General features: G+C 65.5%; 1 protein-coding gene across 1 annotated transcript in view; it reads right to left on the reverse strand.

Annotated features, from left to right (window-relative positions):
- Positions 1–12,000, reverse strand: part of LOC122114422 (neuroendocrine protein 7B2) — a 42,518-nt gene that overhangs the window by 6,367 nt on the left and 24,151 nt on the right. The window contains exons 3-4 of the mRNA XM_042687585.1: positions 7,259–7,408; positions 4,608–4,720 (exon numbers count right to left, since the gene is read on the reverse strand). Coding sequence (XP_042543519.1) covers positions 4,608–4,720; positions 7,259–7,408 — 263 coding nt within the window. The remainder of the gene's footprint in view (positions 1–4,607; positions 4,721–7,258; positions 7,409–12,000) is intronic.

The following is a 12,000-nucleotide window of genomic DNA, read 5'->3' on the forward strand; positions in this document are numbered from 1 at the left end:
GCCGAGGTCGCAGAGGAGGAGGTGAGCGTGTAAGGGGAGGACCGAGGTCGCAGGTCAGCACTCGGCTGTGAGCGTGTAAGGGGAGGACCGAGGTCGCAGGTCAGCACTCGGCTGTGAGCGTGTAAGGGGAGGACCGAGGTCACAGGCCAGCACTCGGCTGTGTGTAAGGGGAGGACCGAGGTCGCAGGTCAGCACTCGGCTGTGAGCGTGTAAGGGGAGGACCGAGGTCGCAGGTCAGCACTCGGCTGTGTGTAAGGGGAGGACCGAGGTCGCAGGTCAGCACTCGGCTGTGTGTAAGGGGAGGACCGAGGTCGCAGGTCAGCACTCGGCTGTGAGCGTGTAAGGGGAGGACTGAGGTCGCAGGTCAGCACTCGGCTGTGAGCGTGTAAGGGGAGGACCGAGGTCGCAGGTCAGCACTCGGCTGTGAGCGTGTAAGGGGAGGACCGAGGTCGCAGGTCAGCACTCGGCTGTGAGCGTGTAAGGGGAGGACCGAGGTCACAGGTCAGCACTCGGCTGTGTGTAAGGGGAGGACCGAGGTCGCAGGTCAGCACTCGGCTGTGAGCGTGTAAGGGGAGGACCGAGGTCACAGGTCAGCACTCAGCTGTGTGTAAGGGGAGGACCGAGGTCGCAGGTCAGCACTCGGCTGTGAGCGTGTAAGGGGAGGACCGAGGTCGCAGGTCAGCACTCGGCTGTGAGCGTGTAAGGGGAGGACTGAGGTCGCAGGTCAGCACTCGGCTGTGAGCGTGTAAGGGGAGGGCCGAGGTCGCAGAGGTCAGCACTCGGCTGTGAGCGTGTAAGGGGAGGACCAAGGTCACAGGTCAGCACTCAGCTGTGTGTAAGGGGAGGACCGAGGTCGCAGAGGTCAGCACTCGGCTGTGAGTGTGTAAGGGGAGGACCGAGGTCGCAGGTCAGCACTCGGCTGTGAGTGTGTAAGGGGAGGACCGAGGTCGCAGGTCAGCACTCGGCTGTGAGTGTGTAAGGGGAGGACCGAGGTCGCAGGTCAGCACTCGGCTGTGAGTGTGTAAGGGGAGGACCGAGGTCACAGGTCAGCACTCGGCTGTGAGCGTGTAAGGGGAGGGCCGAGGTCACAGGTCAGCACTCGGCTGTGAGCGTGTAAGGGGAGGGCCGAGGTCACAGGTCAGCACTCGGCTGTAGGCGTGTAAGGGGAGGACCGAGGTCGCAGGTCAGCACTCGGCTGTGTGTAAGGGGAAGACCGAGGTCACAGGTCAGCACTCGGCTGTGAGTGTGTAAGGGGAAGACCGAGGTCACAGGTCAGCACTCGGCTGTGAGTGTGTAAGGGGAGGACCGAGGTCGCAGGTCAGCACTCGGCTGTGAGCGTGTAAGGGGAGGACCGAGGTCACAGGTCAGCACTCGGCTGTGTGTAAGGGGAGGACCGAGGTCGCAGGTCAGCACTCGGCTGTGAGCGTGTAAGGGGAGGACCGAGGTCACAGGTCAGCACTCAGCTGTGTGTAAGGGGAGGACCGAGGTCGCAGGTCAGCACTCGGCTGTGAGCGTGTAAGGGGAGGACTGAGGTCGCAGGTCAGCACTCGGCTGTGTGTAAGGGGAGGACCGAGGTCGCAGGTCAGCACTCGGCTGTGAGCGTGTAAGGGGAGGACCGAGGTCGCAGGTCAGCACTCGGCTGTGAGCGTGTAAGGGGAGGGCCGAGGTCGCAGGTCAGCACTCGGCTGTGAGCGTGTAAGGGGAGGACCGAGGTCGCAGGTCAGCACTCGGCTGTGAGCGTGTAAGGGGAGGACCGAGGTCGCAGGTCAGCACTCGGCTGTGAGCGTGTAAGGGGAGGGCCGAGGTCGCAGAGGAGGAGGTGAGCCGGCTCCGCCTTCGCGCCGGTCACCGCAGGACAGGGCCGCCAGCGCTGCGAACACGCTCTGTGCTCTGGTGAGACGGCGCTGGCGCCCGGCGAGGACCTGAGCGGACGCTGGCCGGGCCTTCCCGCTGTCCAAGGTCCTCCGCGGAGACGCCCGCACCGTCCCTCCACGCGGATGCGGCCCCGCCCGCGCCGCGGCCCCGCCCACAGCCGCGTCCCCCTCCCCCCCGCCCACGCCGCGGCCCCGCCCCGCGCCGCGTCCCCCCGCCCACGCCGCGTCCCCCCACCCACGCCGCGTCCCCCCCACGCCGCGTCCCCCCCCCACGCCGCGTCCCCCCGCCCACGCCGCGTCCCCCCCGCCCACGCCGCGTCCCCCGCCCACGCCGCGTCCCCCTCCCCCCCGCCCGCGCCGCGGCCCCGCCCACGCCGCGTCCCCCGCCCACGCCGCGGCCCCCCCCCCCACGCCGCGTCCCCCCCCCCACGCCGCGTCCCCCCGCCCACGCCGCGTCCCCCGCCCACGCCGCGTCCCCCCCACGCTGCGTCCCCCCCCACGCTGCGTCCCCCCCCCACGCTGCGTCCCCCACCCACGCTGCGTCCCCCCCCCACGCCGCGTCCCCCCGCCCACGCCGCGTCCCCCCCCACGCCGCGGCTCCCCGCCCACGCTGCGGCCCCCTCACGCCGCGGCCCCCCGCCCACGCCGCGGCTCCCCGCCCACGCTGCGGCTCCCCCGCCCACGCTGCGGCCCCCGCCCACGCCGCGGCTCCCCCGCCCACGCTGCGGCCCCCTCACGCCGCGTCCCCCGCCCACCCCGCGGCTCCCGCCCACGCTGCGGCCCCCCTCACGCCGCGGCTCCCCGCCCACCCCGCGGCTCCCGCCCACGCTGCGGCCCCCCTCACGCCGCGGCCCCCGTGGCGCAGCCGCTCCGCCTCGCCCCTCTGAAAGGCGGCTTCTCGGCCTGACGTTCCCCGGCCCTGCCGCGAGCAGCTGCCCCCTGCAGGGACCCGGCTCGCCTCCTCCCGCCTGTGCTGCCTGCCTCCCGGCCGCAGACGGGAGCGGACATGTCCCGGAGCCCCACGGGCGCCCAGGGAGCCGCCGGCCTGCTGGCCCGAGGTGCCGGCCGCCGGGCCTGGGCGGCTCTGCCGTCCGTCTTCCGCAGCGAGCCGCGGAAGGGCCCGAGGGCGCGGGAACGGCTCGCACGCCCGCACCCACGCGGAGCCCACGCGTGCCGAGCGGCCGGCCCGTCCCGCGAGGATCTTCTTGGACCCCGGCTCTTTCGTCCGGCTGCCTCCTCCGGCCTCCTCCGGCCTCCTCCGGCCTCCGAGAAGGTAAGTGGCAAGCGCGTGCTCTCCGCGGGACACGCGTGCTCTCCGCGGGACACGCATGCTCTCCGTGGGACACGCGCGTGCTCTCCGCGGGACACGCGTGCTCTCCGCGGGACACGCGTGCTCTCCGTGGGACACGCGCGTGCTCTCCGCGGGACACGCGTGCTCTCCGCGGGACACGCGTGCTCTCCGCGGGACACGCGTGCTCTCCGTGGGACACGCGCGTGCTCTCCGCGGGACACGCGCGTGCTCTCCGCGGGACACGCGTGCTCTCCGCGGGACACGCGTGCTCTCCGCGGGACACGCGTGCTCTCCATGGGACACGCGCGTGCTCTCCGCGGGACACGCGTGCTCTCCGCGGGACACGCGTGCTCTCCATGGGACACGCGCGTGCTCTCCATGGGACACACGCGTGCTCTCCGTGGGACACACGCGTGCTCTCCGTGGGACGCGCGTGCTCTCCACGGGACACGCGTGCTCTCCATGGGACACACGCGTGCTCTCCGTGGGACACGCGTGCTCTCCACGGGACACGCGCGTGCTCTCCACGGGACACGCGCGTGCTCTCCGTGGGACACGCGTGCTCTCCGCGGGACACGCGCGTGCTCTCCGCGGGACACGCGTGCTCTCCGCGGGACACGCGTGCTCTCCGCGGGACACGCGCGTGCTCTCCACGGGACACGCGCGAGCTCTCCGTGGGACACGCGCGAGCTCTCCGTGGGACACGCGCGTGCTCTCCGCGGGACACGCGCGTGCTCTCCGCGGGACACGCGTGCTCTCCGCGGGACACGCGTGCTCTCTGTGGGACACGCGCGTGCTCTCCGTGGGACACGCGTGCTCTCCGTGGGACACGCGCGTGCTCTCCGTGGGACACGCGTGCTCTCCGCGGGACACGCGCGTGCTCTCCGTGGGACACGCGTGCTCTCCGCGGGACACGCGTGCTCTCCGTGGGACACGCGCGTGCTCTCCGTGGGACACGCGTGCTCTTTGTGGGACCGCGTGCTCTTTGTGGGACCGCGTGCTCTCCGTGGGACACGCGTGCTCTTTGTGGGACACGCGTGCTCTCCGTGGGACACGCGTGCTCTCCGTGGGACACGCGTGCTCTTTGTGGGACACGCGTACTCTCCGTGGGACACGCGTGCTCTCCGTGGGACACGCGTGCTCTCCGCGGGACACGCGTGCTCTCCGTGGGACACGCGTGCTCTCCGCGGGACACGCGTGCTCTCCGCGGGACACGCGCGCGCTCCGTCTCGCAGCACAAGCGCGACGGTGAGGACGCGGCGTGGGCGTGGGGCCGCGCGGTGGCCGCCCCCACGGCTGCCCTGCCCCCCCTCGGCAGGCGGGCACGGACATGGAGCGATCCGCGCCCACGCCCGCGCGGGCCGGCCGCGGCCTGGGCTGGCAGCCGCTCCCCTGCGCTCTAACCCGGCGCCTCCCCCTCCGTGTCAGGCGGGGAGACTCACCCACTTGCCCAGCCCCGGGTAGTCGTGTTCCGGGTCGAAGAGGTGCTGGTGCAGCTGGAATTCCCGGCTGAACTCGGCTGTGTCCGGCGTGTTCTCCAGGCAGCCATCCGCTGCTGCGGGAAGACAAAAGCGGCTCAGCAGCGGCCACCGCGCTTCTCCTCAGACCCAAGTGCCCGACCCGCCTGGACAGGGGGCGAGGGTCTGTTCAGAGCAGCCCCTCCCGTCGCCTCCGCTCTGGGGTCTGCTCCCCGCAGGATGGGACCACTCACCCCGAAGTCCAGGCCTGGAGCAGAGCCCCGCGGGCGGCCAGCAAACCCGCCTGCCGCCCTCCCGCCACACACGAGTGATCCCCAGACCCGCTCTGCAATCAGGCAGAGCTGGGCTCTGCACAGGGCCAGCTGAACGTGCAGAGAGAGCCCCTCCTCTCTCCCAGCCATCGCAGACGCCAAGGCCAGGCTCCCAGCAGGGCCCCGGGGGGTGCCATGAGGCTCCGCCAAGGCCAGGCTCCCAGCAGGGCCCCGGGGGGTGCCATGAGGCTCCGCCAAGGCCAGGCTCCCAGCAGGGCCCCGGGGGGTGCCGTGAGGCTCCTCGGCAGACCGGAGCCTGGTTGAGTCCCTGCTCTTGCGGTTCCGAGGGTGGGTGAACAGTTCTGCGTGCTGAGCTGCAGACGCTGGAGAGGATCCGTCACATGGGTCGACCACGCCTGCCACACGGGCCCACCCCTTGAACAGAACCCACTCTGGCCGCGCTGTGTTTGCCTGCTTCTTTTCACTTTGTGGCGGGCCTGGCCTCTACCTCACCACCCACCCCGCTACCCGCTGGGGTAGAGGCCTGTGCACAGGGCGGCGGTGGTGTCTGATCCATGCAGTACCCTGCCTGCCCTTCAGCCTTGTTCTTCTTGTCCACTGTGTCTTTGGACGTCTTTCCCAGCAGGGTGGGGGCTGGGTCAGGGCGAGGGGACCTGCTGAGCCCCCCCCACACACACACACAGCAGGGGGAGTGGGGGGGGAGAAAGGTGAAAAACGACCCTCCCAGGTGGCCTGTAGCGGAGGCCGAGGCTCAGCGTGTGGCTCATCGTGTGGCTCTTGGGATGGAGGGGGAGCGGTCTGGTAGGTTCTGCCCTTCACAGAAGGAAGTCAGTGAGGCGGCCCTGGCCCGCTGGCCCGCCCGCACACACGGGAAGGGTGGCCAGAGTTTGGGCCGTGTCAGGTGCACACCAGGAAAGCTTTGGATCGTGGTTCTCATGCACCTGCGTGGACACAGATCGGGGTGGAGAGAGACAGCGGCTGACTCCAAACCATGGGAAGCCACGCGAGCTCCCAGCTCTGGGAGGCCCTGAGGGGCACCGCCGGCCGGGCTGCTGCGCGCAGGGTGCTCACTGCGCGGAGGGAAGTCAGCCTTTCCCCCTCGGGCTGCTCAGCCAGGCTGCGCCTGCCTGGCGTAGGCAATTCTTTGCAAGGAGACTGAAGCCGCTTCTCACAGCGTGGCCAGGTTTAGCACGACCGCCCTTTCAGATTACAGACTGAAAGACCAGGAAGCAGATGAGCTCTGACTGAGCGCGGCCGGGGCGGGCCGTCTCCACGGCTCGCTCCGTTCTCCTCATCCGAGGGGCACAACGCTGGACTTGGTTTCCTGTTTTGTTCTGTGTTTCAGGACACGTTGGAGCTATGCTGCGCTTCTTTCCGGCATTGTCTATGTCGTGCTTTTCCAGGTGGAGGGCGTGGGGCTCGGGTGAATGACTGTCTCTGCTCCAACGCCACCTCTCCATTCTCCTCCACAGCAGCTCGCCCAGCTTCACAGAACCACAGCCGCTGACTACGCGGTGCAGCAGTGCACGCACGCACGCACTGCGCCCAGCCCAGGGCTTCTGGGCCGGGACACTGGCATCTCACGAGCTGGCAGGTCTCAGGACGGCGCCTCCAGACTCACCCCAGCCAGCCGCTTGGCAGGCAGACTGAGGACCCGGCAGACTCCACACAGAAAGACGTGGGTGTGTAGCATGCTGTGTGGTAGCATGCTGTGTGCCTGGCCCCTCCGTGCGGCGTGAGGCAGAGAATAGGACTGTGGTCCAGGCGTGTGCAAAACCCTGTCTCAAAAGTACCCAGTGCACAGACAAAGGGGAGGGGCTGGAGGCGTGGCTCGGGAGAGGAAAGGCAGGAGGGAGGGAGGGAAGGAGGGGAGGGAAGAAGGGAGGGGGAGGGAGTGTGGGAGGGTGGGAGTGAAGGGAGGGGAGGGAAGGAGGGAGGGAGAGAAGGGAAGGAAAGGAAGGAAAGGGAGGGAGAGAGGGAAGGAAGGAGGGAATGGAAGGGAGGAAGGGAGAGAAGGGAAGGGAGGGAGGGAGGGGGAGGGAGGGAGGGAAGAAGGGAAGGGAAGGGTGAGAAGTAGGGAGAGAGGGGTAAGGGAGGGAGGGAGGGAAGGAGGAAGAGGGGGGTAAGGGAGGGAGGGAGGGAGGGAGGGACGGAGGCTCACCCTGCTACACTGGACAGGATCGCTTCAGCCCAGCCGGGTGGCTGCGGTGGGCGTGCACCCCCCCCCCCCCCCGCCAGCCCTTTGCCTGCCGTCTCCTGGCTCGCAGGGCTCCCCGGCCCGCGGGAAGCAGGCATCTCCGCTCCCAGTGTCCTCCTGTGCTCCCGCGCAAGCCCGGTAGGTACCTGTTTTCCCAGCGGGGCAGGGGTTGGGGGGGTCCGGGTACCCCTGGTCCTCACTGAAGTCCTCTGGCACGTGGTCGCCCGTCAGCTCCGCCACGATGTTGGGGATGTTGCCCAGAGGCCCCAAGTGCTGCAACCCTTCATGCGCGCCACCTGCCGGCGGGAGGGACAGGGGCCCAGGCTCAGCTCCCCAGGGAGGCCTGCAAGGGGGGGGGAGGGGAGAGGGAGGAGGGGGAGAAGGGAGGGGAGGAGGGGGAGAGGGGAGGGGAGGGGGCCAGGCTCAGCTCAGTGGGGACTCCTGGGGGGAGGGGGAGGGTTGGGGGAGGGGGAAGGGAGGGGGCACTGGGGAGGAGGCCCTGTGTCTGCACAGGCCCAGGCCGGCGGCTCTGTTTCTGTGATGGAGATACTGGGGGCCGTGGACTGGCGCTGTCCCTGAGCTGCTTTTGCTCAAGGCTGACACTCCTCCACTTGAGCCATGGCTCCATTTCTGGCTTTTTCTGAGTATGGGGTACTGAGGAGTCGAACCCAGGGCTTTGTGCATGCTAAGCGAGCACTCTAACACTAAGCCATGTTCCCAGCCGTCCTCTTCCTGTCTTTTTATACACATCTTTCCTAAGTCTTCATTTCATCTAAAATCACCAGCATCTTTCCATTTGTCTAGAAGCACTCTGTGCCTGTCATTACCAATGACAATGGCTGTGCCAAGACACATAACCGTTCCCCAACTGTGAGACGTATTGTGTTTCCCTTTTTTTCCGTATTTTGGATTAATTTTCCTCAGGATAAATTCCCAGAAGTCAAATTACTGAGTCCAAGACTATAAACGTGTTTATGGGTTATGATATTGGACTGCCAAGCCTTTTCCAAAAAGGAGGTACTAATTTACAAAACATTACCAAACAGTACCATTTTTACAACATCCTCACTAGCACTGGGTTCCATAAAAATAAAATTTTATATTCTTTGCTGGTTTAAATTTAGGAAACATTAAACATCTTTGTTTACTGGCTCACATATTTTAGCATAGGGTTAGTTGCTAGTTTTAATTTTTTTTTTTGCTTATCTTTTGTTTGTTTTGTTGGTTGTGGGGCTTGAACTCTAGGCCTGGGCGCTGTCCCTCAGCTCTTCAGCTCAAGGCTAGCGCTCTACCACTTAAGCCACAGTACTACTTCCGGTTTTCTAGTGGTTTATTGGAGATAAGACTCTCACGGACTTTCCTTTCCCGGCTGGCTTTGAACCGCGATCCTCAGATCTCAGCCTCCCGAGTAGCCAGGATGATGGGCGTGAGCCACCGGCGCCCAGCTCCTCTTTTTGCTTATCTTTTGAGACAGGCCTCCCTCTGAGCTCAGGCTGGCCTGGGACTGAGATGCCCCCCTCAGTCTCCCCGGTGAGCCGGGGCTCCCAGCACAGACGCACCGTGGGCCCCCACACCTGCTGAAACGCTTTCATGGCCCGTCTGTCTGTCTGTCTGTCCTCTTAGAGTGCTTCTCTCTCCAGTTTGTAGGAATGCTTTACATAATAACGGAATCAGGCCTTCTGAAGCTATGCTCCCCCGTTGTCTGTCTGCAAATTCTGGTCGACATTACAGCATTTTACTAGCGTAAGTTTTCCATAGTTGTGCAGTCAGATTTCCTGTCTCTATTCTCCTCTCCAGCTTCTCCGCATCTTGTAGATTGTGTGGTAGTGCCCACCTTTCCCATGTGTCTTAGATGACAGCCGAAGCCGCATCTTACTTTTAGGTAACATAGTAAGGCCCTTCGCTCTCATCGTGTCAGTAATGGCTGTTGAACCCTAAGTCATGCTCCGCTCCTGTTTGCCTGCTGCTCTCAAGTGCTCCGACCCGCCACCTCTGATCTTTAACCTCTCTGCATCTTTCGGATGTTTTGTCCATGCGACCCTGGCTGCTTTCAGAGCTGCTGTGGGGCTGCACGGTGGTCCACCATGTTAACCCAACGCTGCACAAGTCACGCTGTCGGACGCGCTGGTGTGCACGTACTGGCAGCGTGGCACGCTTGGGCACCAGGGTACGCGCCGGTGCGTCACTTGGCACACACCTCCACATGGCATCCGGCGCCGGGAACGCTTCGACTTGGCTCCAGGCGGTGCGTGTCCGAACGCCCCGTCAGTGAGCACTGAAGCACACTCGGCCTCCTCCTGAGAGGCCCGTGGGCCCGGGCACAGCGCCGCGAGGAGGCCGGGCAGCGGCGCGGACCCTCTCCTGGGAGGTGGGGGCTGAGAACCAGGCAGAGGCGAGAACGGAGCCGTCAGGAAGCCGAGGTCCAGACCAGGCAGAGGCGAGATCGCCCTCTTTCCAAACGGCATCCAGTCCTGACTCAGTCAGAGCGCCAGGGACTGGGGCAGACGAGAGGGAAACATGCTGTCCTCTGCAACCAAGAGCAACTACATGTACGCAACGAACATCACAGCGTAACGAAACCCACAAAAGCGTCCAGGCAGGGAGAGGCCGTAAGTTCAAATCCTACCACCACCAAAAAGAAAAAGAATCTAGAAAGTGGAAGATCTCGGAGGTGGTGAAGGAGTCATGGGATGATTTGATTCAAGTGCATCATACACATCCTTGGAAACCTCACAATGAAGTGGATAACTGATCTACCTTCATAAAAACAAGAAATCACACCTGGGCATTTTCAGCCACAGTCGCCTGGTCCGCTGCCAAGGGTAGGTTGGATTGGTCTACTCTGAGGCCAAGCTGGCCCAAACGCGATGGCACTATACCATCTGCCTCTGCCCCCTCGACTAGCTTCCATGGCCGGCACTGCCACACTTGTTCTAAAATAATTCAACCCAGTTAAAGATCCTTACTGGACATACCCTGCCCATCGAGATGTGGGTTAGAATCAGATTACCACGGGCTCTCCTTCATGGATTACAAATGGCTGGAGGACGGCGCTCATCCCATGACTGGGAAATAGGAGGTGCCCAGATCTGGGACGGCGGCGGCCTCCCTCAGGAAGCCCGGCTTGCGTGTCACAGAGGTGCGTGTGAAAGGCACCTTCCTGCTGGAGAGCTGGCCGTGGGTTGATTTGGATATTCGAGACTAGCCTGCCAAGCCAGTGCTACGTAACGGGATATTTTCCCCAGAACGACGTGCCACGGTGTGGACAGTCTAGCAACCGGCTGAAACCCAGCCAGCCAGGACAAGGCTGTGCGAGACACAGATTCTCCAGAGGAGCGAGTCCTGCCCGCGGTCCTCCCTCCCTCCCCTGCTCACACCTGCTCACACCTGCCCGCGGTCCTCCCCCCTCCCTCCCATGCTCACACCTGCTCACACCCACCCGCGGTCCTCCCTCCCTCCCCTGCTCACACCTGCCCGCGGTCCTCCCCCCTCCCTCCCATGCTCACACCTGCTCACACCAGCCCGCAGTCCTCCCTCCCTCCTCCTGTGCTCACACCTGCTCACACCAGCCCGCGGTCCTCCCTCCCTCCTCCCGTGCTCACACCTGCTCACACCAGCCCGCGGTCCTCCCTCCCTCATCCCGTGCTCACACCTGCTCACACCTGCCCAAGGTCTTCCCTCCCTCCTCCCGTGCTCACACCTGCTCACACCCGCCCGCGGTCCTCCCTCCCTCCCCTGCTCACACTTGCTCACACCCGCAGTGTGGACTACAGGAGGAGAACCAGCTTTACTAGAACTCTAGAGAAAACAAGACAACTGGCTCTAGAGCACCACAGAGCGAGGCTCTTGCTTTCTAGAAGGTGCAGCACACGGCTCTGCCGGGAGCCTGGCACGTCGCCGGAGAGAGGAGGCCGGGCCGGAGGCTGCTCTGGCGAGCCCAGCATGGCGCGGCGTTCTCATGCAGACGAGCCCGGCCTGGGTGCAGGGAGCAGGCTCTCGGCCCCCGCCCCGGCTCTGGCCTCCACGCAGGACCCCTGCCGCTGGCCGGCGGTCAGTCCCATGGAAGTCGGGGGCACGCCTCAGTGTGCTGGGGTCCTGCCGCGGTTCCAATGGCTGCAGAGACCCCTACACGCATGGAACTGCACGCGGGGCCCAGCGGGGTGCGGTGTGCCCTCCACGCACGCTGCCACAGGGCTGCGGCTCCTCGGCCGTCCACCGTTCCCAGTGTCCCGGCCCCGCAGAGCCCATCTCCAGCTCCAGAGCACTGTGCAGGACACTGACAGGGAAGGGGGCTCCCTCCGCTGGACCCCAGGGCGGGGGCCGGGGCTCGGCTTCCTAGGGTCGGCTGTCACACGTGGCGCCGAGGTGGAGCGCCAGCTCCGGTCCTCCGTCGGGTCCCAGACCCCAGGCGCCATGACCCCACCAAGCCCTGCCCTGCAGTTGCCTCACAAGCCGGTTACACCGGACACAGCCACCAAAGCCCTCGGGAGCCACGCAGCTGGACTCGGCTGGGCAGCCTGGGCCAAGGGACCATCCCCACCCCGGAACATGGGAGCCGGGTGAGGGGTGTGGCTGCCCAGGGACAGGTCCAACGCTCTCACCCGGGTCACACTAACAGCACACGCTAAAGACACTCGCCTGCAGACCACATGTCCAGAGCCATAGATGCACACGCACAGCCACACAGGCACATCCACACAGGCACCGCCACACACGCACAGCTGCACACGCACAGCCGCACACACACAGCCACACACACACAGCCACACACGCACATCCACACAGGCACAGCCACACGCACATCCACACAGGCACAGCTGCACACGCACAGCCGCACAGGCACATCCACACATGCACAGCCACACGCACATCCACACAGGCACATCCA

Source organism: Dipodomys spectabilis, unplaced genomic scaffold (genome assembly GCF_019054845.1).
Source record: "Dipodomys spectabilis isolate Male_0828 unplaced genomic scaffold, ASM1905484v1 ptg000108l, whole genome shotgun sequence".
NCBI classification, from domain to species: Eukaryota; Metazoa; Chordata; class Mammalia; order Rodentia; family Heteromyidae; genus Dipodomys; species Dipodomys spectabilis.